At 55.5% G+C, this 27,245-nt stretch overlaps 1 protein-coding gene and 1 long non-coding RNA gene across 4 annotated transcripts; one reads left to right on the forward strand and one right to left on the reverse strand.

The window, feature by feature from the left end:
* The first annotated feature begins 3,032 nt into the window (after window positions 1–3,032).
* KRT80 (keratin 80) lies at window positions 3,033–25,775 on the forward strand. Of its 3 annotated transcripts, none has more exons than XM_033222005.1 (9): window positions 3,035–3,548; window positions 9,728–9,936; window positions 14,344–14,404; window positions 14,700–14,795; window positions 21,564–21,728; window positions 22,158–22,283; window positions 22,884–23,104; window positions 23,586–23,641; window positions 23,742–25,775. In XM_033222005.1, the coding sequence occupies exons 1-9, from the start codon at window positions 3,249–3,251 to the stop codon at window positions 23,774–23,776; spliced, it is 1,269 nt and encodes a 422-aa protein (XP_033077896.1). In that variant the 5' UTR covers window positions 3,035–3,248; the 3' UTR covers window positions 23,777–25,775. The 3 variants fall into 3 exon arrangements, with proteins under 3 accessions (XP_033077894.1, XP_033077896.1, XP_033077895.1); XM_033222004.1 differs by having other exon boundaries at window positions 3,036–3,548; window positions 23,777–25,775; XM_033222003.1 differs by lacking the exon at window positions 23,586–23,641 and having other exon boundaries at window positions 3,033–3,548; window positions 23,777–25,775.
* On the reverse strand, window positions 19,508–22,887 carry LOC117090096. Its single transcript, XR_004439891.1, has 3 exons — window positions 22,616–22,887; window positions 22,152–22,304; window positions 19,508–21,838 (listed from the first exon to the last, which is right to left on the reverse strand). It is a non-coding gene; the product is annotated as an uncharacterized LOC117090096 (long non-coding RNA).
* Window positions 25,776–27,245: the final 1,470 nt, after the last annotated feature.

The raw sequence follows: 27,245 nt of genomic DNA on the forward strand, positions 1-27,245 counted from the left end.
TTCCCCTACTTTCCATCTCCCACCTCCCAACCCCTGCCAGGCCTCCTGCTTCCCTGGGTGGGGGTCCAAGGCCCCAGGTGGTTCAGACTCTGTACCAAGGCCAGGTGATGTCAGGCCCTCAGTGAGGGTGGAGGATGGCACTGGCTGGTACAGAGAGCCCTACTCAGAGACAGCAGCCTGGGCCAGGACCCCCCAGGGATGCTAGTTCCAGAGTAGAGGGAGTAGAGCGCCTCACTCCAACTGTCCAGGTTCCCATCCATCATAATCGGGTGACCTTAGACTAGGCACTCAAGCCCTCTGAGCTTCCTCCTCTGTCAATTGGAGTGATGAGAATTAAAGCATACACCTCAAGTGGTGGTTGTCGGGAGGATCGAAGGTGAGCTGGGGGAGGAAAGGAGACAAGGGGTGAGGAGGGGAGACGGAGCAGGTAGGGCTGGACTGTTTATGGAGTTTTGTTTATTTGGGGTTTTTTTGTGGCTGTTCCTGTTTGGCAGCCAGAGCAGTGACAGTCAAAGACATCTCTACCGACTGCACCCAAGGAAGACTGTCAGACCAGAAAGGAAGCAACAGGCAAGCCCCACCTACCTCCCCCAGCCCAGAGCCCCAGGCTAGCATGCCTTCCAGTCCTCTCCAAGGAGGTTAAGACATCCGCAAGGAAAGACCCCTGGCGTGGGGCCCCAGAGGCAAGCCCTGCAAAGCCAGCCGAGGAGCCAGGGACTTGGCAATTAACCAAGACCTGTCAACTCTCAGGAGCTGACTGAGGCCAGAGGAAGGAAGCAAGAAATAGATTTCAAGTGCACAGGCACTTGTGAGAAAAAGGCATTCATCTCCAAGAGAATTAGGTGGCAGGGCTGCCCTAAACTGTGCCCCAGACAGTAAGAAGGCAGCTTCATTCTCTAACCCACTACCCTTCCTAGGGGTCTTAAAACTTAGAGGCGGCCGGGCGCGGTGGCTCAAGCCTGTAATCCCAGCACTTTGGGAGGCCGAGACGGGCGGATCACGAGGTCAGGAGATCGAGACCATCCTGGCTAACACGGTGAAACCCCGTCTCTACTAAAAATACAAAAAACTAGCCGGGCGAGGTGGCGGCGCCTGTAGTCCCAGCTACTCGGGAGGCTGAGGCAGGAGAATGGCGTGAACCTGGGAGGCGGAGCTTGCAGTGAGCTGAGATCTGGCCACTGCACTCCAGCCTGGGTGACAGAGCAAGACTCCGTCTCAAAAAAAAAAAAAAAAAAAAAAACTTAGAGGCTCAGATTAAAGAGCTCCTCACCCCAACTGTCCAGGTTCCCATTCATCATAATCGTGCGGCCTTAGACTAGACACTCAAGCCCCCTGAGCCTCCTTCTCTGTCAATTAGGGTGATGAGAATTAAAGCGTCCACCTCAAGTGACGGTTGTCAAGAGGATTGAGGAGCTAATTCCTGCAAAGCATCTGGGACATACCTGATGGATCAGCTGTTGTTCCGGCCTTGGCAGAGCCCAGATGCCACTGCTGCCCCCTCCCTTCCCCACAGAGCACACAGGGGTGACAGGGTAGGGGGCAAGGTGCTGTGCTCAACCACATGCCATTCGGATACCAGACCAGAGTGAGGATGGTGGGAGGCCAAGGTGGTCCCGCATGTGGGTGTTGAGTGGGGAGGGCTGCGCACGTCAGTCACCTACCAGTGCCTTGCTACCCTACCCAGCACCGGATCCTGGGATCAGGCTCAGGATGGACCCGTAGCCTCTGGACAGGGTCCTGTGCCCTTGTGAGCCAGAAGTGCCCAGTGTGTGAGCAAGATGTCTGCCCTGGGAGGCGGAGGCCCAGGGTGGTGATGTGACTGGCAAATGGTTCTCCCTCTCAGGGGCTCTCTTCCTCTGGGCCCAGAGGGGGCTGCTACCCCTTCTGTTCTGACCATCTGCAACTCTCCCAGACACACTCCTCTCTCTGGCCCCTGCCACCCAGAGCAGGGGTGAGCCAGGTCCAGCAAAGACATGCAGAGCTAGCCACCAGGGCCAGAACATCAGGACCACCAGGCCAGGAAAGAAGATATGGGACTGGGAGAGCTGGTAACCCTCTGGGGTGGAAGAGTGGGGTCTCAGGAACTGTGGGAAGGTAGGGGTTCCCCTGGTCTGTGTGGGCCTCTGCTGCCCTGTCAGAGGCTCTGTGGTGGCAAAATGGCGTCTTTTCTGTTTCTACTTCACAGATGGTATAAAAGAGGTCAAAGGAGGCAGAGAAGAGAAAGAAGAATAGGGAGGAAAGAGTGTGAGGAAGGCAGGGATTCTCATTGCCCCAGAGCAGAGCTGCATTCGGCCATACCCATCCCCCCGCTAGACTCAGCGCCTGGAAGGTAGCACCATTGATTAAGGCCAACTTTGTCCCTTGTCCTCTACCATGTGCTTTGTACATGCTATCTCCCGTGAGATGGGTGTTTTCATCCCCACTTTACAAACGAAGACAAAAGTCAAGTAACGTGCCTGAGATCACATGAGTGGTAAGCAGTCCAGCTGAGTCTTGAACCAGGTCTCACATTTCCAATGCTGAGAGCTCCTTGGCCTTGACCATCTATGTCCTCCCAGCCTCTGAGACAGTGGGGTGTACATAGTAGGTCCTCAGTCAATGCCAGTTAAAGTGAAGGAAGGAAGGAAGGGAGAGGGGGCAGAAGGAAGGGGGAAGATAAGCCAGGGAGACTCTTGGCAGCTAGAAAATAAATCATAAGTGCTGTTTTCCAGTGCCAGGCTGGCACCGTGCCCAGGATAGCTGCCCTACACTCAGGAGCTCAAGGCCTATGCTTGCCTCATCTTTTCCAGAAGTATGTGAGCCCAGATACGTCAGCCTTCAGGTATGCAGTGAGGTCTGCGGTGAGGCGATCTCTCTTCTCTCCTTCCTCCTTGAATGGCCTTCCTTTTGCGAACTCCCCACCCCCAACCCACCCGGCCAGCCCAGCCTTGGCCCCCTCCCCAGAGCTAGGCCTGCTCTCTTGGGGACAGGGGGCTGTGGACCAGCCCCCTAAGCAATGCAGATCCCTGTGGGGAGGGAGACGTACATGCTGCTGGGGGAGGGGCGGGAGCACCACATCATCCAACAGGTTGGTCAGGCTGGGAGGCGTCCCGCCCTCCTGCAGCTAATGAGCACTGTGCGACAGGTGTCTGCTCCTCAGTCCCCAGCCTGCCCCAGCTGTGACCAGAGCAACCAGAGCCCGCCACCCGCTGCACTCCCAGGCTTACTCACTCAGCCCCCAGGCCCTCCTGCTTCCGGCCGGGGGCGCCATGGCCTGCCGCTCCTGCGTGGTTGGCTTCAGCAGCCTCAGCAGCTGTGAGGTGACCCCGGTGGGCAGCCCCCGGCCTGGAACCTCTGGATGGGACACCTGCGGGGCCCCTGGGCTGGGCTTCAGCTCCCGCAGCCTCACAGGCTGCTTGTCAGCTGGCACTATCTCCAAGGTGACTGTGAACCCCAGCCTGCTGGTGCCCCTGGACCTCAAATTGGACCCCGCTGTCCAGCAACAGAAGAACCAGGAGAAGGAGGAGATGAAGGCCCTCAATGATAAATTTGCCTCCCTGATTGGCAAGGTGAGCACAAGTAGGGGGTCCCAAACATGAAGGGCTGCCAGGCCCGGGCAGGAAGCCGAGCTCTGTGTTTCCCTGAGCATCGATCACCGCGCCCCACCCCTGCACCCAGCCAATGGGGAGATGGCACTGCTAACCCGGCAGCCTAGCTCTGAGCAGAGGCTGGGGGAGGGAAGTCCCTGATCCATCCTGGCATGTGGGGAGAAAGGGACCCCAGGATGGCCTTTGAGGCATGTCTTGATAACAACATGCTACATGACCTGGGGTCACCCACCACCTAGACAGGGACTGGGAAGGACCACCTAGTGTGCACCTAGGGGTGCCCTCTTGCAGGAATGGCTGATGGAGATGTACTCTGCAGTCCTACTCTGAGGCAGGTAGACAGGGGAGATGGCCTCCCAGGCTCCACGCTCCTGTTTATCCCTCAAGCCTCTGGTCCCACAGCATCTCTCTCAGCTGCCCCAGTCAGAAAAGCCAGCAGGATGGACGGGGCGTGTGGGGCTGCTGCCCAGACTGCCGCAAGTGAGGGTGCAGCTCGGGTGTCAGGAGATAGGAATGCAGGGGACGATGCCTCAAGTCAGAACAGGGTAGCCAGCTGGGCCTTCCTGCACCCTGCATCCCGCCTGACTGCAGGGAGTGTGGCCTCGGCATCACAACCCCACTTCCCAGACTCCACTGTCCATGGCCTGCAACAGGTCTGGGGTACTCATGTCCATCTCTGCTCCCAGGGCAAGGGAGCTCCCAAGGAAGTCCTATCCACTTCCCAAATCTGTTCTTTACTCATCTTCTCCAAGAAACTCCTCCTGACTTGCACCCTCCTGCACCCTCAAGAATAATCATGACAGTACCAGCTGCCATCAGTTAATTGCTTACTATGTGCCAGGCACTGTGCTGATGCTTTTCATGTTTATCTGTATTTCTCTCAACAACCTTATGGGAGAAGACAATTTTCTTCTGGGAATTTCTTCTGGGAAAGGAGAGGCCAGAGGAGGCAGGGAGGGAGCAAGGCCGACCTCCAGCAGAGGCTGCTGGCTGGGCTTCTTGCCTTCACGCACACATGGACAACAGAGCGGATGGAGAGGGAGGCAAGAGGCAGGACTGCCTGAGGTCATCCTGGGGAGAAATGGGAGAAGTCCATTTCACAGATAAGGCAAACTGTACATTTCTGACCCTCCCAGTAAACCAGAGGTCCTGCCTTCAGCCCCTGGCTCCGTCCTTGTCTGCTCTTGGCCTCTGATTCTGTGTTCCACTGCATGTTGCTGGTCTCTCCCATGAAGTGGGAGCTCACAGAGAGGGGCAGAGGGAAGAAAGTAACATGTATTGAGCATCTACTTGTGCCTCACCCTCTGGAGGAACTTTGCAAATGCAATGACATTCAAGCCACACGGCTACCCTGCAGTGGTTGTTATTTTCCTAACTGTGCAGATGAGGAAACTGAGGACCAGCAAGGCTAACTGCCTTCCCCAAGGTCACACAACCAACAAATGGTAGTTTGGATTTGAACTCAAGTCTGTTGAGACACGAAGTCAGTGGTCTCTGTGGTGGGAATCTTTTCTTTCCCTCTTCCATTCATGTGCCTAGACCAGAGTTTCATCATCCACACCTGGGGTACCCCTGGGTACCCAGAGGGGAAGGACCACTGTCCACTGAGGCAGAACATCCCTTCCCCCAGCCCTAGCTGCACAGAGTCCTGCATTGCTGGGCTGGTTCTCCCTCTAAGAGCAACCCAGCTGCCCTGGGGAGGCAGGTCTCTACAGAGCCACCTCCTCACCAAACCCAGTTTAATCCTTTAGAAGGAATGCCTCACTGAGCTATGTAATTTGGCTCAAATGGGTGATTTTTCTCCCTCAAACACCAGCACTGATATCACCCTGTGCCACTGCTATGGGGGTGGGGGGATGTAAGCCCAGGGAGGAGGCCCTCGGGGTTGGGGTCCTGTGCCCAGAGACCAGGGCAATGCCCTTGAAGTTCTTTAGCAGAATTGGAGCCTCCCAACCTTGACCTTGAGATGGGGTGCCCTTCAGGGTGGGACACAGGGAGCTGTGGGTACCGACTCTTTGGGGGCCCTGGTTGCAGGAGCTCTGCCCCAAGGGGCCCCAGCTGACCCTTCAACTCTATGAAGAAGATCTATTAGCCCCACCCTCCTTGCCTCCTTGTGGAGGCTGTGAGGGCCCAGACGGAAGCAGGCAGCGGTTAAGATGTAAAATCTGGAGTAGCATTGCCGGCTTTAAATCCCAGTCCACCACTGACCAGTTGTGTTATCTCGGGTAGATTATTTAATCTTTCTGTGCCTCAGCACACATTAGGTTAATGGGCTCATCAGAATCACATGGGAGAATTTTTGAAAAGCAGTTAGAACATACCCGGTACATGTTAAGTGCATTATAACTGTTAAATAAAAAATGAAATAAATGAGCCTGGCCCAGGGAGCAGCTAGAATCCAGTTAGCCCCTTCCAGGCAGGAGCCTGGAGAGGAGGTGGGGAGAGGCTCCCTGCCGGATAGAGGAGTGAAGGGACTCAGTGGGCAGGGGGTTCAACGCAGGGCTGTTGAGCAATGTATGGACACAGAGAAAGGCCCGGGGTGAGATGCCATGATCAGTGGGTAGGGGCTCTGGGCAAAGAGAGGAGAGGGGTGGGGGCCCTCTGAGGAACTGAGAAGAACCTGGGAGCAATGAGGAGGAGCAGAAACTCTCAGGAGGTGGCAGAGGCCCTGGAGCAGTGTGGTTTCTTCAACTTGCTGGCTGCATTTTCCTGGGCAAGTCATTTACCCTCTCTGTGCCCCAGATTCCTCTGCTCTGCTCTGCTCTGCTTTGCTCTGCCAGTGGCCCTGAGCTCATCCCAGTGGAATGACTGGTAAGGTCACAGTCATGAGATGAAGGGGGATGAGGAGAAGCAGCAGCAGCAGCAGGAGAGGCCAGGGGAGGCAGGGAGGGAGCAAGGCCGACCTCCAGCAGAGGCTGCTGGCTGGGCTTCTTGCCTTCACGCACACATGGACAACAGAGCGGATGGAGAGGGAGGCAAGAGGCAGGACTGCCTGAGGTCATCCTGGGGAGGCTGTAGAGAGGGAACCCATGAGCAGTGGTAAAATGCCCGGAGACAGAGGGATGGAGACAATGTCTTCACCGAGGCCTGTGTGACCTCTGGAAGAACTGAAGTCAGGCATCCCCCTGCCTATATGCAGAAAAGCACAAACCAGCCACTCCTGATGAGTCTGTGAGGCTCCCTGGCCAAAGCCAAGGTCTGGCTGAAGCCCGGGGATTCAACGGCCCCCGCTGAGGAACACTACCTGTGTGGCCCAGAGGCACTCCCCTATAAGCTGGGGACCTGCAGCCTCTAAGATGTCCGGCCTGTCTCCCTCCAGGAGTTCCAGCTTAGACTGCTCGGTTTCCCTACAAAACATGTCTCTCCCCTAACCTCAGCCCCAACCTGGCCCTACTTGTCAACTGGGCTTCAGTTTCTTCATCTGTAAAATGGAGAGGTCCCTGCTACAGCTGCTACTGTATGATCTAAGGGCAGAGGGCCAGGCAGAGCAGAGAGGAGGAATCAGAGGTGAAGACTCGACAGTCCCCCTGGGTTGGAGCAATTAACCTGGCACCTCTCAGGGCACCAGGATTATCAGCCCTCCCTAGGTCTTTGTTCCGAGAGGGAGGAGCCTTTCTGCAAGGAAGGTCCCAGGTGGAGGATGAGTTTCCATCCCCGCCCACAGAGACAACCAGAGACTCCCCTAAGGGCAGCAGAAAACAGGGGGCTGTCCCTAATCCCCTGAGACCACAAATGCCTTCTAGCTGGACTGGCTGGCCAAACACACACTATGTTCCAGCGAGCTAGTGCTGAAGCATAGGGAATTGAGGTTAGACAGTAGGAAGAACTTCCTGGTGTGAAGATTTATCTGCTGCTTATGGGTGGAGGAAGGAGCCTCACATCTCTCCTCTCACTCCACCCTCAGTGTAAACATGGAGCTCCTGCTTGTCAAAACGGAGGCAAGGTGGGGTGAACAGATACCTGCCCCCCCAACGCTCCCTCTCACACACACAAGGCAGGGCAGAAACCCTCTTGACCTCCATCCCTACTGAACCTGTTTGGCTGTGAGTACAGCAGAGAGCAGGATTAAGGTTGGCTTCAAGCAGAATCTACCAGTACAGATACGCAGGGGAATGGCAGCCCACAAACACCGTCAAACGCCATCATCCAGTATTCCCGCTGGCATTGTCTGTTGTGAATGTCGAAGGATCGTCAGAGCACTTCGGAGAAAACAAGGACACCCTGAAGAAGCAGAGCAGAGAGAGAGGGGCTGGCCCCACCTGACCCTTCGGGAGCCCACGAAGGTGCAGAGTAGGCAGTGGCTGTCAGATGGGGCTGTCTGGGAAGCTGGACCACCAAGTTGCTTTGTGACCCTGAAGAAGTCACTTGACACCCCTGGCCTCCATTGCCTCCTCTGTAAATGAAGGACCCAGCCCAGCTGATCCAAAAGGCTGCTGGCAGCTTTTTCAGGCTACGATTCTGGGAGCCTGGGCCAGCAGCACCGGCAGTGGCAGGAGAAGGCCCAGCTACTCACCTGTGACCATAGGGAGCCTCACTGGGCTGGTTATCACAACATCCTCATGACAAACAACCCACACTGACAGGAGCCAGGCCCCAGCCAGGCTTCCAACCTCCTGGCCTACCCTCATGGCCTATCCCTGGCACCAAGGGAGTAGAGGCCCCAAGGGGGAGCAGATGGCTCCCAGTGTGATGGGGAAAGTGGTGGGTCTGGACAAATGGGAAACAGGTAAACTGGGGGCCTTTCAAGATATGAGTCATGGAGGGCTTCCTGCAGGAGGGAGCTGGAAGAACAAATGGGGAGGAGGGGAGGGCCTGGTGATGGGAAGGAGAGTAGAGAGGACAGGCATGGGTGGGGAGGAGGGAGGCAGGAGGAGCCCCAGGCTGAGCTGGGCTGGACTGGGTTGAAGGAAGGAGACGACTGTGCAGGACCCTGCCAGCAAGAGGCATATGGGAGGCAGAATTTGAGAGGCGCAGCAGGGCTCAGAGCCCTTCCAGGGTTTCACTGCAAGGCAAAACTGTCCTTAACTGGAGGCAGAAGCCAGCCCACAAAGGGTAGCCGGGATCCCAGGGCCCACAGTGACTCCAGCAACATACAGGAGGCATGTGTCACAGTGGTTAAAAGGTTCTAAACCCAAAGTATTCCAGGCCTGGCTCTGCCACTTGCTAATTTTGTGACCTTGGGCGAGTTCCATCACCTCTGGTTTCCTCATCTGTAAAATGCAGCTTATAATAGTACCCAACCATGGGGGTGCTGCAGGATTTCATGGGTCAAGCATGTAGAGCAAGGCCTGGCACACAGCAGGAGCCACATGAGCACTCACTGTTGTTCCCATCCCAAAGCACATCCCCAGGTGTCCCCGCAGTCTCATGGGGAGAGTGGTGGTCAGGACAAAGGAGGAGCAGCTAAACTGAGGGCCTCGGTGCCAGAGGGAAGAGGGGAGTCTTTCAACATGAGGCACAGAGGACTTCCTGCAGGAGGGAGCTGGAAGAAACGATGGGGAGAGCAGAGGCCTGGTGATGGGAAGGAGAGTAGAGAGGACAGGCAGGGTGGGGAGCAGGCAGGGAGAGCCCCAGGCTGAGCTGGGCTGGACAGGGTGGAGGAAAGGAGAGGACCACTCAGATAGGTGTTATCACTCCTAACTTCTAGCTGGGGAAACTGAGGTTCAGAGAGGCTGCGTCGTTGAGAGGATGAGCACTTAACCACAGTACTAACCAGGCCCTACCCTGCTGAGTTTCCAAGACAAGATGAGACCACCCTTGTCATGGCGGGAAGGGGGCAGATGACACCCCATGTTCCCTGGGATCCCCCGCCCCAGCCCCAGGCAGACACGGAGAGCCTGTCGCATGCTTGGCACTCTCACACCCTCAACCCCCCTTCCTCTGCCAGCCCTGCCCTGCCCTCGCCTGGAAACCTTTGCTAATTGGCTCCACCTTGCTCTGATCCTGTCCTTATCTTACCATCTTCAGTTTTAACAATCAGTCATTGGAGGTGCGTTCTGCTGAGTGAGGGCCCTGGGTGGTGTGCACAGATGAGCTGCCACTTCCCAGGGAGTCCCCTGCGGGCTCTTGCTGGTCAGCCCGGGGCCTCAGCCCCCGACTGGTCCACACCTGACCCATTCACCGCCCTCCTGCCCTCCCAGGTGCAAGCCCTGGAACAGCGCAACCAGCTGCTGGAGACACGCTGGAGCTTCCTGCAGGGCCAGGACTCAGCCGTCTTCGACCTCGGGCATCTCTATGAGGAATACCAGGGCCGACTGCAAGAGGAGCTGCGCAAAGTGAGCCAGGAGCGGGGGCAGCTGGAGGCCAACCTGCTGCAGGTGCTGGAGAAGGTCGAGGAGTTTCGAATCAGGTACATAGAGCTCCATGGGAGCCATGAGCAAGGCCTGAGGGCTGGGAACAAGCTGTGCTAAGACGGGAGGCATTTAAGCCAGAGAAAGAGGGAAGATGTTCTGGAACATTTCTATACCTGAGACGTTTATTGAGGGACTGGTATGCGCCAGGCAATATTCTAAATACTGAGGATATGGCTGTGAACCTACAGCCGCCCCCTCCCTAATAGCGACCCTTACAACAAAGTGAATCGTGTGCTGGCTCCCAGCGAACCCCTGCGCCTGCTGGCCCTTGGGCATCATCATAACCCACACCCCTGCCTGGAGCAGCCGCCCCTTGCACCTGTGGACACACTTGCTCTTGCCCACACATTGCTCTGGCAATGGGAAATTATGTCACTAACTAGAACAGATGGGTTTCTGCTTTAGATGTGGCTTTAGAGTTTGATCTGGATTGGGCTGGAAAGGAGAGGAAAGCCACAGGGAAGCAGGCAGGGCATGGAAAGGGTGGGTTTTATTTGAATAGAGAAGCAATGCACGCCGGACATCAAGGTAGACTCGGAATCAGACAGATAAGGAAAACAGCCCCAGTATGCAAGGTGCCTTTACAACTGAGTGGGGTGGGCAGACAGACAGACAGCTGCTGGGCAGTATATTCGAGCATTTATGGGCCCCCGCTTGGGCATTAGACCAGGATGAGGTTTAATCTTCACCCTCCCCCGTCACTAGCTTTATGACCTCCAGTAAGTGGCTTAATATCTGAACCTCAGTTACTTCCTGTGCGAAGTGGGAATGATTATAGTCGATGCCAACCTAAGGTAGGTATCTAACCTAAGGAGGAAGTTGAGAGTGTGGCACGGTGACTGGCAGTTATAAATGGCAGCTTTTCTATCCTTAGAAGGCTGAAGTTCTCAGCACACAGCAGGTCTTTGACACAGATTTGCTGAACTGAGTTGGCCAGTCTAAAGGGGAAGGCTGGTCACATGGGCTGCTTAGAAGAGAGGTGACCCTCTCTGGTCAGGTAGTGGGCAGGGCTTCAGCAACAAGGAGTCTGAGGCAGAGGAGAGCGGCTGTGCCCCTGCACCCACCTCCTGGGTCTCCAGCCAGGGTGAGGTGAGGACAGGGCAGGCTGAACCCCTGGCCTCCCCTCCTGGTTTAGGACCCAGCCCCAAACCCTGCCAATCTGAGGTGAGACCTACAACCTCCAGAGCAGCTGACCAGGCAGGCTGGAGGGTGGAGAGCACCTGTCCCATCCGGGAGTCCAGAGACCTGAGCTGTCTGGACTCAGACAGCTCTGTCTAGATTCCAGAGGCTGAGTTTACCCAACGCCTCTCCCCAGCCCTGCCCTCCCAGGCCTAGGAAAACACACAGGGCAGCTGACCACCCGTCCCGAGAGGTCCAGCTTCCCAGCACCTGACCATGACCCGGCAGTCAGGGCAGTTCACTAGAATCTGTGACCCACTTCCCTGATCCCTAGTAGATCTTTGGCCCTCAAAGGATCAGAGCATGCCAGAGTTAGAGGAAGTCCTGGATCCTCCTTTTACAGGGAAGGAAACAGACCCAGAGAGGACAGGGCTTGTCCTCAGCTACACAGCCTTGCATGCTAAGTCCCATCCCTAACCCCAGCCAGCCACTGGGTAAGGCTGCTCCCACGAGCTCCGCCAGATCACGTCCATGGAAGCACTTTGTAACTGGAAGTCCTATACACACACTACCTGTTGTTTTAATCTGGCTCAACCCCCTCATTTGGCCTGCCGCCTGATTTCTATCCGCCTGCTACCTGACTGTACTGCTTAGGCTGAGCCTCTCTTCCTCTCTCTGGGTAGGGAACCCACCCGAGTTGGGAAGGAGAGACTGGGCAAACAGCCTAGCTGGAGGGCTTCTCAGTCTTCAGGCCAGAGCCAGGGGAGCTACAGCCTGGCTGTGCAGAGCCTAGGGCCCCCAGGAGCCAGGAGATGCCAGGCCAAGCCCCAGTAGGGAAGGGCTGTGCCCTGTCTCTACGGAGCCGATGAGATCAGCCTCACTCCCAGAAATAAACAAGTTGGCGGGGGGCGGTGCAGGTGTGACAAGCTAAAAAAGGCCTGAGAATGGGTTTGGGAATTGGTGGCTGACAGACTGGCAGAGGATTGGGAGTGGAATAGCGGACCTAAGCCTCTATGGGGATGGAGACTTCCGAAGGCTTTGAGGTAGCAGAAACCCCAAGGATCAGCAGTCTACCCCTCCTGTTTCCTAAGGACAAAACAGAGGCCCAGCAAGGGGAAGCAACTTGCCCAAGGCCACACAGCAAGTGACTCAGAGATGCCACATACAGCTGTGCAAACTGTGTGCTGCACAAGAGTGCATGATTCAGGCGGTGGATAGGGGTTGAAATCCAGCCAAGCAGCAGACCATGCAGGCTGGTACAAGGTCAAACAGCCCGTGAGGAAGGGGGCTTTTTTCTAACTGGCACAAAGCCTGGAGATGAAACAGTGTTGGCCTTAAGGGGACTGGCTCCAGACTGGAACCCATCGTCCAGCCTCAGCCCAATGTTCCCCACTGTCCTCTCCCCTGGGGCTCAGGGCTTGCTCCCACCCCACCAACAAAGCACACCTAGAGGTCCAGGGTCAAGGCAGACCTGGCCTAGCCAGAATACTGTGAGGACGGCCCCTCCAGTCCCCTTACTCCTGGTGTCCTTCTCTGCCAGGGGAGGTTTCCCAGGGCAGCTGCCAGGCCACTCGTCTCCCTCAGCTCACCCTGCTTATGTTCCCCCAGGCAGGGTGAGTGGCAGACAGCCGCCTGTGCTCTGCTGTGAGGCTTCCTGAGGCCAAAGCAGAGGGGCTGAGCCCCAGCAGGTGCTGCCCCCGCTGCAAGCACTCTGTGAATTGCCCCACTTAATTGTTACAGCATCACGTGATCACGGCTGCGGCACACAGGAACGCACACCAGGACACAGCTGGTTAGCAAGGAAGCCAGGATTTCAGCCCAAGTAGCCTGGCTCTAGTCCCCTTGCTTCATCAGCACGCTCCAGGAGCCCCCAGGCCTCTCTTGAGCCTCCATTTCCTCATCTATAAAATGAGACTAATGGGACTTCCCTAACTGGGTGCTCTGAGGGCCACAGGAGAGAGTGCAGGTGAAGAACTCAGCACTTGTCATTCCCCACTCAAGTCCCATTTAGTTCTCTCTGGGAATGCCTAGACAGCAGAACGTTCTCCCCAGCCTGCTCCTCTGCCCCGCCCCCAGGACCTATACCATCAGAGCCCCGAACAGACTCTTAGCAGCCAAGGCAGTGGCCAGGGAGGGTGTGGGCCCCTGGCACACTGAGACCAGAAACCCACGTGTCCTGCCGTTGGGTCCACACCCCCCAGCTCCTCGGGTGGGCTGGTGGGAAAGAAGGCATGAGGGGTGCCAGATACAGCCAGCTCAATGGGTGATGAGTGACGCGGCCCTGCTGGGAGGCCAGGGCCTGAGGTAGGCAGGCGGCTGTAATTAGAGCTGCCTGTGATTCAGGCATTTCCCGAATAGGAGGGAAAAAAACAGAAGCTGGTGAATCCCCACGACCACTGGGGCCAGCAAGAAGTCTGGAGCCAGCAGACACCCACCCCGGGGACTAAGACAAATGTCTTGACTGGAGGAAGAGGGTCGGGCCAGGGATCTGGGGGTCCCGTCCTCCCCATCCAGTGATGTCCTTGTTCCAAACACAAGGTGGGAGCGAGTAAGAAGTCCAAACCGAGAAAAGCGTTATTGTGCTTTGTTGAGTATGGCCTATGCGGCCTATAGCTGGCTGTCACTGCATCAGGAGTAGGTTTTGTCAGCCCCCTGTACACGTGGGCACACGCATACCCCTTAGAGGCAGGAAGCCAAGGGAGGAGGGGTGATGCAACTTGCCCAAAAACACACTGGGGGTCCAGCTGACAGCAAAGTTCACACTCTTCCCATCCTCCCTTTGGAGGGAACACAATGGGTTAGTGTCCTACCGGCTCACAAAGCAGAGGGGAGGTGGCTGGGGCTGCAGGGAAGGCATGGAGGTGGGAGAGGTGAGGTGTGAGCAGGATGCTCCCAGCGGACTTGATTGAACCTGAGATTGTCAGGGAAGGAGGTCGGGTAAAGATGAGGGGACAAAGTGCCAGGGTGAGGGGCTGCCCAATCAGGGAGGCCTCCTGGAGAGGGTTGGGTGTGGAGCAGGGCCAGGAAAGGACAGAAGCAGCTGGGAGAGGACGGGGTCATCAGGAGGGAGTGAGGAACTGGAAACCAATGCCGGGAGGTTGGGGGGAGAGAGAGAGAGAGGACTTGTCATAGAAGATGCAAGAGGGAGAAGGATGGGCTGCTTTTCTCTAACTGGCAAAGAGACCCCAAGTGGGATAGCAGAGACCCTGAGCCCCAACCAAGGGGAGTTCACCAGGCCCACGCCCCTACCACATCCAGCTGAGCAACACCTCTCTCCCTCCCAGGTATGAGGATGAGATCTCCAAGCGCACAGACATGGAGTTCACCTTTGTCCAGCTGAAGAAGGTAGCCTGCCCAGCCTGCCCCAGGGGCTCCTTCCTCATGGGCCCTGGGCCTTCTTTCCCTCCAGATATCCTATTCTCCTTTATGCCCAATCAAAGCCCTCAGAGGCTTAAGTCCCAGGACCAACAGACAGACAGGGAGATACCCCCATCCCCATCCAGCTCCTTTTTCGAGGCCCTGAGCCAGATCTCCTCTGGAATCACCCCCACTCTCACCCATGAGGCAGTCCCCCCAGCCCACTCCTGCCCGGGGACCCTCCATTCCCTCTCCCACCACTCACCACTGCTCCCAACCCCAGGACCTGGATGCAGAGTGTCTTCGTCGGACTGAACTGGAAACCAAGTTAAAAAGCCTGCAGAGCTTCGTGGAGTTGATGAAAACCATCTACGAGCAGGTGAGTGAGATGGGGCCAGTGTCCTGCCAAGCCCAGAGCTGGCTGGTCCATGGGTAAAGGACTCAGGGGAAGCACAGCCATTCAGTGGGGCATGGAGACTCCAACAGTCACTTACAATTTCCAGCCCCAGCATAATAATTTCCTAAACCCCTTCCTGTGATTATGTCAATAACCCTGCATGACCCCTGGCCATTCATCTCATGGAACATGGGCCAGTTCCCCAAAGGCCACCCTTTCTGGAAGAACTATATCTTTGTGTGCTAGAGTACTGAGGGCATGTGGGCGACCAGGTGCCTCAGACAAGGGTCAGGAGGCTGGCCTCAGGAGCATGGAACCCAGGGGCCTGGAACGAGCATTCTGACTGAACTGATCTCTCTCTCTAATTCCTGCAGCCTAAACCACAGCACCCACAGTGCTAACTGTGATAGGCCTGCCTTTCCCTCTTCCCAGTGTTTGGCTAATGACCTAGTAAATGGAGACAATGGAAACATTTGCATTTGTTTCCTAAGTCCTCAGTGGGGCCTAGTGTACAAGGGCCCAGAACAGCGTAGCATGTGTCAGCACAGCCATCAGATGGGCACGGCCGCCGGCTTCGGGACACCGCTCCTCCATGCCAGCTGCTGACCCCCAGGCACCCTTCAGGATATGAGTCCTCCTCTCCACACTGCTTCTTTCAGGGATGGGGAGGTTCAGGGGTGACACTCCTGGGCTAAAGTTCCTTCCACAGAGGTCTTCAGTTCAGCTAGGAGCAGGCAGCACCACTGTTGGGGATAACAGGGCTTGACCACCTAAGTGCTGCACACTGCTGGTGCCAAGCTATGGCAGTGCGGCTAAGGTCAAAGCCAAGATCAAAGTCACCACCACAACTTACAGATTCTGCTAAAATGGCCCTGTGATCTGCTGACCACAGCTTCATGGCTGCATCCTGTGGAAAGGAAGACCGGGCCTCATGGCCCTGTCATGGGCCACACTCCTTTCCGGCAGTCCCAGCCTCCAGCTGGGGCCTCCGTGGAACTGAGTCTTGTTTGTGGCCACGAGATGTAGCATAGCAGAGAGAACAGCAAATCCTTGGGAGCAGCAGGAAGGCAGCCCTCCAAGGCAGTCTGCTCTCCCCACAGCCCTGAAAAGCTTCCTGGCCCAAGCAAATCCCCCCACAGCCAGGCCAAGTGCTGTGGGGCTGACCAGGGCACCATGCCCACTGGCTGGGTGGGAATTGGGCTAGGGGCCCATCTGCCCAGGCTCACTGTGGGCTTGTGCAGCCCAGGCAGGCATCAGCAGGACCATCTCACATCTCCACTGGGCTGGATCTCTGCCATCCTTGGGCCTCCACCCACTCGTACCACCTCTGAGAGGCTGAGCCCATGGGTGGGTGCAGATTCTGCCGAGCCTAGGTGGAGTGCAGATTCTGAAACCCGAGCCCAGCGTTTCTCCACGTGCTCACTGATGTCTCGGCAAGCTCAGAGCTCAAGCTCTAAGCCAGGATGCAGGCCCTGCAGCTGTAGAGACATAACTGGAAGAAGGCTGGGCATAACCAGTGATATTCCTGAGCATTGCCCAGTCGTACCCCACAAGACTTCTTGGCCCCTGCCCCAGTAGCCAGGCCTGTAGGTTCCCTTTGGATTTTGCAGTCCTTGGGCCCCAATCCCAACTTGGCCTTTTTTTTTTTTTTTTTTTTACTATTTCTGTGACTTTAGGCAAGTCATTTCTCCTCTCTGTACCTTAGTGTCCTTATCCGCAGCATGGAAAGTGTAACACGACCAGCCTCATAGGGCTGTGAGAAGGACTCAGCCCACTCATTCATTTAACAAATGTTTATTGCATGCCTACCAAGTGCCAGGCACTGATACCACAGCCTGGGCAAGCTCCCTTCTCTCAAGGAGGGCATGAATTAGCTGAGAGAAGTCATAAGCAAGTCAGCAAATATCTGGACAAGATGGCTTTGCAGGGTGACAGATTCTGGGATGCAAAGAAACCGGGTGCTGCACTGGAGCTAGAGGGAGTGGAGAGCCTCAGAGCCCATGGGCAGGGCCTCTCAGAGGTGGTACCCTCCCCAAGAGTGGCAGAGATCCAGCCCAGTGGAGACTGGAGATGGCACAGAATTGCTATGCAAAGCCCCTAAGGCAGGAGGGAGCCTGGCAATTAAAGGAAAAGAAAGAAGCCTCTGGTCAGAGCACACGGGGCAGGGTGGGAGCCTTGGGTCAGAGAGCACCTCACAGGGTTGGCTCATGACTTGGACCTCATTCTGAGTGTGACAGGCAGCCTCCAGTGGGCACTGGGGCAGGGCGGCACACAGCGGGTTTCAGGTGTGGTTGTGCTATCCTGAGCCTGCCATGGAGAAGGGCCTGTGGTGAAGGCAGTAGGGGCCAGGGCACAACAGCAGTTATTATTACTTTTGGGAGCAAAAAGATGGGGTTGAAATTGGAGGTTTGCCTTTCTCTCCATACACTGCTGCAGGCTAAGAGGGCAATGCTGACTCTTTGCCAAAAATACTCCCCACACCAGAGGGTGTCTAACTCAGTGTTGTCTGATAGAAATGTGAACTGCATATGTAATTTTAAGTTTTCTAGTTGCCACATTTTAAAATAACAGAAAAAATAATTTTAATAATATATTTTGTTTAGCCCAATATATCCAAAATATAATTATTTCAACATCTACCTCATTGGACAGAGCAGCTCTGAGCAAAGACTGTGCCAGCCACGTCTGCCTCAGGTGGAAGAAAAACCTGGCAGAATACGAGTGGCCCAGGAGGCCCCGATACTCTAGTTTCAGCTTTGGAGCAGACACCAGATCAGAAATATAGGCCCACACCTGTGTCCCAGAAAACAGCCCTCTCCTCTCTCCAAAACACATGTGTGTGTGCACATACACGTGTGCACACACACACACGGCCAGGATACATTCTGAAAAGCCCTTCCCAGCCAACTGAGCAGGGGTTCATGGCCATGATCTGCTCAGACCTCATCTGCTGCAAACCCTCTGCCTCTCTCCTCCGGGTGCACAGGCTGGAAGGGTCCCCCACAGTTTCTGAGACACAGTACAGCTCCCAAGTGTGTTTGGGCCTGGCTGCATCCAGTTGGAATGCCACCTACCCCACCCCTACACTCTGGCTCCAGGGAGATTAGCTGTGGAATCTGCTGACAACCCCCTGCAGCCAGGCACACCTCGAGGGAGGCCCATCCCTGCAGAGAGAAGCCAGTGCTGCCTAAATTTTTGCATGGAGGCTGCCCCAAGACTAGGCTGCTCTGCCTCTGGACACTTCGTCCCAGCTTTATCACTATTACCAATTACCATAATAGAGAATCCTTAACTACTGTTTAGTGAGCACCTAATATATTCCAGACACTGTGCTAAGTACTTTCCAGTCTTAATCTCAGTTAACCCTCACGACAACCCTATGAAGTAGGGATAATAATTAAGACAGCACAGATTTTGAACAGCTGGGATTTGAATCCTGGCTCAGTAACTGTGGGAACTGGAGCAGGCTATTTTATCTCTATATGCCTCAATTTCCCCATCTATAAAATGGGGACAATAATAGCATCTACCTCACTGGGCTGTTGTGAGGATTTGTTTTGTTAACATGTCCTAAAATACTTAGAACAGTAACTGACACATGGTACGCATTCAATAAACATTAGCTGTTTTCAGCTCTATAATTAGATCCATTTTACAGATGAGAAAACCAAGGCTTAGACACATTTAAAAACTTGACCAGGGTTACTCAACTAATAAAAAGGGATTGGCCGGGCGCAGTGGCTCACGCCTGTAATCCCAACACTTTGGGAGGCCGAGGCGGGTGGATCACCTGAAGTCAAGAGTTCAAGACCAGCCTGACCAACATGGTAAAACCCTGTCTCTACTAAAAATACAAAATTAGCTGGGCATGGTGGTGCATGCCTATAATCCCAGCTACTTGGGAGGCTGAGGCAGGAGAACTGCTTTAACCCAGGAGGCAGAGGTTGCAGTGAGCCAAGATTGCACCATTGCACTGCAGCCTGGGCAACAAGAGTGAAACTCCATCTCAAAAAAAAAAAAAAAAGAAGTGATGGTATTCAGTGTGCAGAGCCATTAGCGCTACATTTTACTCTCCAACACTGTTACTCCATAAGAGTCACGATCTACCCTGACGTGGGGAACACAGTGAGGGTGCTCACACGCACAGCAGCCTCCTAAGGGAAGCCCTAAACTGTACTTCGGCTTAATTCTCAACCATTTGGAGGCTCACGTGCTCTCCAGGGGGCCCATCCCATGGGGCACCTCCACACCACACAAGCCAGCATTGTCATACTCTCTGCAGCCCGGCAGGGGCCTGCGTGTACGAACAGGTCTGTGGGTGTTCTGAATGCTCCATTTCCTGCTTTTGTTTACCAAGCTCCTGCTTAGCCTGCCTCGTTCCAGAAAATGTCTGACCAGTCTTTTCACCCTAACTGGGAAGTCCTACTGTAGTGCGTCCTCACAGTGCGCTGGTCTTTCCTGGGGCCATAATGAATGCCAAGTTAGGCCCTCGTGTAGAGAAGCACACTGGAGGGCTCTGTCTAGGGCCCCCCACCCCCACTGATGCCCACAATGTGTCAACCAAAACAGCCTCAAAGCTGCACCTCTGAAACTGTGCCCAGCCAAGCCCTAGCCAGGGTGCTGGTGCCACATGGGAAATGTCGGCTAGTGACTGGGGCAGGAGAGGTGGGACTATGGTAACAATTGATCTTATTCTGGCACGGGTCGGGCCATCAGCCTGCTTTTCCCAGAGATTTATATTTTCATTTGAAGATCAACCAAAACCCCCAGCAGGAGACAGGCAAGGGCAGCTGGCCACTGAGCTCAGGGTCCTGCCAGCTCCAGGGCAGAGACAGGCTGTCCCCCAGAGGGGCTTCCGAATGCCTGCCACTTCCCCACCATCCTTGTCACCACGAGGTACTGGAGGGCAGAGTCAGTTCCCAGACAGGCCTTTGCGGCTGCCCCCACAGCCCTAGCTGGCCCCTCATCCCTGTTGTCTACCGTTCAGAAGTCCAGCCTCTGCCTGAGACAGAAACCAAAGGCCTCAGCACAAACTCTCTGAGCAGAAAGAGGGACAGAGGATCAGGAGGGAGCCCAGAGTTAGGAACCAGGATCAGAACACAGTCAGGAGCTAAAAAGCTGAGCCTGGATGCCAGCAGGCATCCGGGTGTACCAGCCAGTTTTCAGGAAATATTGGGGCTGGAAGAGCATATTGAACATTGGCACAGGGTACAACAATCAAACCCAGGTGTGGGGACTCCGCAAGGCAGACAGCCGGTGTGTTCAATAAGAGCAATGGCAAAGAACAAAAAAGAGAGAAATGGAGATTACAAGAGACCTAGAGACACATGGACCAACTGCAGTATACAGGCCTTGTTTGGATCTTGAGTCAAACAAACACGTTTAAAAAATTACAAGGCGGTCAGCAAAATGGGAACGCTGACTGAAATTTGATGATTGAAATAGGGGTCAGGGTGGACTGTAAATGCCAGAAGGAGCATGATGTGTCTGTGCCCAACACCCACCTCCTGTCTGGCCCCCTCCCTGCCATCAACTCACTCGACACAATGCTCGGTTGACTCCCCTTGCTCCTCCTTCCCACAGGGAGGCCCTACCCTTTTCAGCATCTCCAGGGTAAGCAACCCAGGGCCCTTTGCAGCCTCTAGAGATCCCTGGTCCCACCTGCCTCCCTACACACCCCTGAGCATTCTGGCTAGAAAGCTGCAAGGCTGTGGGCAGGAGAGAAAGCTGCTCTGGGGCCAGAAAGACAATGAAAAAGGTGTCAGCCCCTTGTCTCCACACGCTAAAGGAGTGTCACAGCAGCAACAGCAGCAGGGGCTCTGTGGCCCACCCTGCCACTCACCACTGTCTCCACAACATCTTTGTGCCTCAGTTTCCTCCTCTGGGGCTGCAGCAATGCCAGCCTGGTGAGGATGTGTGGAAAGCGCTCAGCACACAGTCCAACCTGTAGGGAATTCCTCGGGGAATGGTGGGTTTTACCATTTCCAGAAGTCTCCAGGGATAGGGAGGAGATGGTGAAAATATTGTGGTCGCCCAGGCAATGTCCCTTGGCTAGAGAGGGAGCGGACAGTGAGTCTCCAGGGGGACCCTGAAGTCAGCACCGGAAGCTGCGCCCAGGCCCCTCACAGGCTGTTGGCTTTCAGTGGCGGGGGAAAGGGGAGTACAGGTTTGTCAGCCTCCAGCCCTCCCCAACCCTGGTCACTCACTTTCTTCCCTCCCAACATTTACCAAATGAACTGAGGCACTCCTTTCCCAGACACAGGGACTCAGAGATGAACACGGCTCTGCCAGGCTCACAGGGAGCTCCTTGCCCAGTGGGAGAGGCAGAGCTGCACCCCACAGCACAGGGATAATGAAACAGTGAACAGAGGGGCCCAACTCAGCCCCAGAGCCTGACTTCTCGGGCCCTTTCCCATCAGCCAGGAGGAGGCTATCCCTCCTGGAGAGAGGGCAGCAGGGCAGGCAGTGGGGAAGCTTGCGAGGTAGCTTTTAGAACCTACAGTCCCAGCCTGCCCTCCACTCAGAGGGGAGGACCGTGGGTGGGTGAGCAGTGGGCAGTGAGCTGCCTTCCGAGAGTCCTGGCTAGGGAGACATAGTAGGGAGGCATTCCGTCTTCCATCATCTCTCCAGAGGGACAGGAAGGGAGCAGCTCCACTCCATGCTCACCCCGGGGACAAAGGGACTGTGTGGGACTGAGGGTCCTTGTGCCCTCCCCACCAGCCCTGAGCCCCCACACCTGTGCCCGGCCAGGAGCTGAAGGATCTGGCAGCACAGGTGAAGGACGTGTCGGTGACTGTTGGCATGGACAGCCGCTGCCACATCGACCTGAGCGGCATCGTGGAGGAGGTGAAGGCCCAGTATGACGCCGTCGCGGCTCGCAGCCTGGAGGAGGCCGAGGCATACTCTCGGAGCCAGGTGGGGCTGACCATGCAGGGCAGGAGAAGCAGCCTGGACAGCTCTCAGGGTAGCAGGAAGGGCTAGACTGGTGATGGCTGAGGTTGCCTGCAGCTCTCTGTCCTGAGAGTCTATGAGAGAGGAATGGAGAAGAACAGGGGCGGGCGGGCAGGGGGAGACCACAGAAGCTGGTCTGTGCCCTCCAGGAGTTCGAGGTGGTGCTGTTATCAGCAATGCCAGGCCAGATGTGGGCATGGGGCTCAGCTAGGGCAGCCAGGAGGAGGCCACCTAGAAAGTGAGGTGGTAGGGGAAGCAGAGGGAGCCTGGCGTGGCGTGGTGGGCTGCAGAGTTGGAGATGGGACTGGGGGGTGCAAGAAAAAGCAGAGGCGGGTAACAGGTGCTGGGAATGGCACTGAGCCGCCCCTCACTGCGACCTCCACGTACCTCCAGCTGGAGGAGCAGGTCGCCCGCTCAGCCGAGTATGGGAGCAGCCTCCAGAGCAGCCGCAGCGAGATCGCGGACCTCAATGTACGCATCCAGAAGCTGCGGTCCCAGATCCTCTCTGTCAAGAGCCATGTGAGTATCTGGGGGACATGCCTGGGGGTGGGGAGGAGAGCAGGGAGACACAGTCATGTGTGCTAAATGACCCTGGGTGAGTCGCTTAGCACCTCTGTGCCTCAGTTTCCTCATCTGTCAAATGGGATAATAGTACAGCCTCCTAAAGTAATTATGAGGATCGTGTGAGCTCTACATACAAAAATACTCTATAAACTGATCAAGGCTGCTGGAACGTTAGAAAACCCCCGCACCACGCACACCCAGAGCCCACTCCCTCCCGGGAGCCCCCCACCAACTACACAGAGAAGAGGGAGTAGAGGCTTAAGTCCCAGCTTCCAGTCAGGGCAAACCTTCAGGACAGGTGCTGCCTCATAAGGACAGCCAGGACAGGCTCCTTTAGTGGCTTGTGGTGCTCTCTGCTGGCCTTGGGAAGGTGCCTCTTCGGGTCGAACTGAACTCCCTCTTGCTGCATGGCAACCAGTTACCTCATCCAGAAATGCCATTGCTCAGTCCAGCTCCCCACACCCAACCCCACCAAGGACAGAGATGACTCCTGGCCCTGGCCTGCTCCTCCTTCCCCTGCTCACAGGCCCTTTCCCTCTGTCCTCCTGGCTGCAGTGCCTGAAACTGGAGGAGAACATCAAGGCAGCTGAGGAGCAGGGTGAGCTGGCCTTCCAGGACGCCAAGACCAAGCTGGCCCAGCTGGAGGCCGCCCTGCAGCAGGCCAAGCAGGACATGGCGCGGCAGCTGCGCAAGTACCAGGAGCTGATGAATGTCAAGCTGGCCCTGGACATTGAGATCGCCACCTACAGGAAGCTGGTGGAGGGCGAGGAGGGCAGGTGAGAGCCAGGGCTGGTGAGGAAAGGCTGGAGGGGAAGGAGGGCTGGAGGCCCAGGCCTACACAAAGTCAGTTCTCCTTTCCAACATGATACAGTGAGCCTCGCAGCCCTAGTTAAGTCCTGACTCAGTCACTTACAAACTGGGACCTTGGCCCAGTTCATTTCATCCTGTTTTCCCATCTGGAAAGTGGGCTGATCATAAACATGGTTCACCTGTGGCAGGGATGATTCATGTGATTATGCATGCAAATGCCTGTCAAAACTCAGTGCTCAGTGCTATTAGCCATTTATGCCATGGAGAGGGGCCAGAGGTCCAGAGAGGACAAGCTGGCTAGCCAGGGCCACACAACAGAACAACCCCAGGGCTGGGAGTGACCACCAAGAACTACCCTCCACTTGCCAGCCCCCAGGGCAGTTTAAGCCACAGGCTCTCTTCACATCCCATCATATCCCTCTGCCACCCCCCATCCCTCACCCCCAGGATGGACTTGCCCTCAGCCACTGTGGTCAGCGCTGTGCAGTCCAGGTGCAAAACCGGTGAGTCCTCTTGCCCTGAGAACCCATGGTGGGGTGGGGGTGAGGGTGTAGGGGATCATGATCCTAAAGGCATCATTTTAAGTGGCTCCCAAACCTCCAGCCCCTTCCCTCCCCTACCCCTTATGTTCCCTGTAGCTGCCTCCAGGTCAGGCCTCTCCAAGGCCCCCTCCCGAAAGAAGAAGGGCAGCAAAGGCCCCGTGATCAAAATCACCGAAATGTCAGAGAAGTACTTCTCACAGGAGTCGGAGGTCTCAGAGTGAGGCGACGGGACCCCAGGAACCCCAGGGAACTCCGCTGCAGCAGAAGGGACTTAAGCTAGACTGAAGAAAGCAGCTTGGAGCCTCTAGGTTGGGAGGAGAGGCAAAATCTGATACTGAACTGAGAGGGGGGCTTCAAAACTGACCGCTGTTTTGTGGGCTGCCAGGGTGGGAGAGGAGCATCAGCAGCTGCTCAGAGCCACTCCGCTCCGTATCAGTATCTCACAGTCCCGTCCTTCCAACCTTCTGGCCAGAGGTTTTCCTGATGGGTGAGCTGGAATTAGGGGTCAGTTTTGTCTCCACCTCCTTGCTCCTCTGAGGCCCCTCCTCCAGCATTGGACTCTGCCAAGGCCCTTCTGACTCTTGCCCAATCCTTGACCTTGACTCCTATCTCAAGCCTTGCCTTGCCTCTGCCTCAGAACTGAGACTGGGACCAGCTCATCCACCTACGGGCAGGAGCTGAGGAGGACGGTGTGGGCCCTGTCCTGTATCTGGAGTTCCTGGGAAGGCTGGCTGCTGAAGACCCTCTTGGCTTTCCCATGCTCCTTGGGCTCCCCAGAGACCTGACAGTATTACAGAGTGAAGGGAGGAGGGGTCCTGGGTGTTGGGGACCTAAGCCTAGGCCCCAGAGATCAGCCCAAACACCTGCACCCCCCCCTCCTCCTATGGGTCCCTCCCAGTAGGCCACAGTCAGAACCGGACGGGCTGCCCCCAACCAGCTCCTAGCACCTTCTCCAGAAGCTATTCTTGCCATAATCAACTCCCTGGGAGTGGAAGCCAGATGGCAGCTTGAGATTAGGCAGGAGCATTAGATCTTCCTTTCACCTCCCTGCCATACTGGGGTCCTACCAGCCTGGGATCTGAGCTCTCTGCCCCCAGCCCAGGTTGTTCCCAGCCTAAACACCTGGTTTTGGTGCACCTAGCCCTGGAGACCCCTGGTCCCACCCCTGCCATGGAGCCCCAGGTCTACTTCCCAAGAATCTCACTTCTCAGGGCCTCTGTTCTCCTCTCCATTGGGCCAAATAGCCTTGCCCTCCCCTCCTTGGCATTCATGGAAGAGCCCAGGAACTCCCCACCCCGATGGAGTTAGAGCTCCTCCTTTCTTCTCACTCTGCCCCCCTCCTCCCTCCATGCCCATTTCCCCTGCCTCTGGCCGGCCAGCAAGAAGGCACAGTCCAGGCAAGTCGGGGAGCTTCGAAGCCCTTGAGGTCCAGCTGTGGGGCCCGAATGACAGCCTTACAAGGGCTCTACCAGAGAGGAAAATTCCACATTCCACCAGAAGACGGGGGTGCCGGCAGGCATACTCCTGTCTCCCCCTCTTGGCTCTCAATGCTGAGGCTTGCAGAGGCATCCCAGTGGCACCAGCCTCCCACTGCACAGCTTCCTTCCCGCCTTCTCTCTCATCTCCCCTCCCTGCCCCTCGCCTCACCTCCTCTTCTAGACTGCATTAGATTCATTCATCTCATTTTCCAGGACATGCTGGCCAGAGGTCTGGGCCCATCCCAGGCCTCAAGGCCCTCCAGGCCTGTGGAGAGCACTGGCGGGTTACTGACTCTCCGGCTATGGGAACTCAGATATTCTCATCCCCGAAGTCCCAAAAGAGGGTGCTGATTGGTGCTTTTCCTCAGGCTCTTCATTGGTTTCCAAGGGAGCAAATCCTCAGTAGGGATACAAGATATATAAAGTATATATTATTTTTTCATAACTTATGTGGCTTTTAACTTATTGCTTCCCTTCCTGTTTCTGCATGATCAGTCTGTATGTACTATCTGGATAGATAGCACACGCTCCAGCCACCTCACCTGATTGGCTATCTTGGGGCCATGTCCCCTTCTCGCTGCCACAGGATGAATAAAGTGTTGAGATTTGTCTATGGAGAAAGTTGTATGTCTGTTTTTTATCTCTTCTCTCAGGATCGGTCAGTCACTGGTCAATCAGGCTGACCATGGAACATTAGGAATTCTCCAATTAAGGGAGAAAAAGTCCAGGGACCTAGTTATATCTTCAGACCAGTGCAGCTTGGACACACAAAGGTCTCCTGTCTCACCGTCTGGTATGGTTTGGATGCTCGTCCCCTCCAAGTCTCATGTTGAAATGTAATTACCAGTGTTGGAAGTGGGGCCTGGTGGGAAGTATTTGGATCATGAGAGAGGATCCTTCATGAATGGCTCAGCACCATCCGCTTGGTAATGAGTGAGTTCTCACTCAATTCACATAGATGTGGTTGTTTAAAAGAGTCTGAGACCTCTCCCCTCTTTCTCGCCATGTGATATGCTGCTCCCCCTTCACCTTCCGCCTTTACTGTAAGCTTCCTGAGGCCCTCACCAGAAGCTGAGCAAATATTGGTGCCATGCCAGTACAGCCTGCAGAACTGTGAGCCAAAATAAATGTCTTTTCTTTATAAATTACTGAGTCTCAGGGATTTCTTTCTTTCTTTTGTGTGTGTGTGTGTGTGTGTGTCTGTGTGTCTGTGTGTCTGTGTGTGTGAGACAGAATCTTGCTCTATCATCCAGGCTGGAGTGCAGTGACCAGATCTCAGCTTACTACAACCTCCGCCTCCTGGGTTCAAGCAATTCTCCTGCCTCAGCCTCCTGAGTAGCTGGGATTACAGGCACCCGCCACCATGCCCAGCTAATTTTTTGTATTTTTAGTAGAGACGGGGTTTCACCATGTTGGTCAGGCTGGTCTCGAACTCCTGACCTCAAGTAATCTGCCCGCCTCAGCCTCCTGAAGTACTGGGATTACAGGTGTGAGCCACCACGCCCAGCCAGGGATTTCTTTATGGTGTGTTTAAGTGTGTTTAAGAACACACTATAAGCATAGCAAGGCCCCTAGGCTGACTAATACACTGCCCTGCCCCGAGACTACACCAACGTTGACCTATGTTCCCAGTGCCTCCTGACATATCCAGGCACCACACAGGCTGCTTTAGCCAGCACACATGCCAGGGATTCCCCAGTGGTGGCAGGTCTTCTTCTCAAGCACTTCTGCCCTACTGGGAATTGACACAGCCCAGAATGTATTCCGATGGGTATGGGCCCAATCCTGCCAAATCAAATCCCAAGTCAACGCATTAGGATTGAGGACCTCCTCCAAGCCCAGCCTTGTGCTAAGATTCCTCCAAGACAGGGGTCCACCCCTCCACCGCAAGAAGTTCACAGTCAGGCTGAGAGATGAGATATCCACCCAAGGTAGCCACCCTGGACTTCCTCGCCACATGCAGAAGTGGATGCTATCAAAGGTCAGGGAAGAGAAGGGTTTGTGGAGCAAATCAGGGAATCAGAACAGGCTGCTTAGAGGAAGGGGGACTTTTAGTGAACACAAAGGAACTCAGTTAGGAGACAGAC

The sequence above is a fragment of the Trachypithecus francoisi genome, unplaced genomic scaffold, assembly GCF_009764315.1.
Source record: "Trachypithecus francoisi isolate TF-2019V2 unplaced genomic scaffold, Tfra_2.0 Lachesis_group11, whole genome shotgun sequence".
NCBI classification, from domain to species: domain Eukaryota; kingdom Metazoa; phylum Chordata; class Mammalia; order Primates; family Cercopithecidae; genus Trachypithecus; species Trachypithecus francoisi.

Excerpts from the sequence above, each read along its gene's own strand:
- KRT80 (XM_033222003.1), top strand. The coding sequence starts at position 3,249 with ATGGCCTGCCGCTCCTGCGTGGTTGGCTTCAGCAGCCTCAGCAGCTGT. Across the intron at positions 21,729-22,157 it reads AGGCATACTCTCGGAGCCAG|CTGGAGGAGCAGGTCGCCCG; the intron begins GTGGGGCTGACC and ends ACGTACCTCCAG. Across the intron at positions 22,284-22,883 it reads TCCTCTCTGTCAAGAGCCAT|TGCCTGAAACTGGAGGAGAA; the intron begins GTGAGTATCTGG and ends TCCTGGCTGCAG.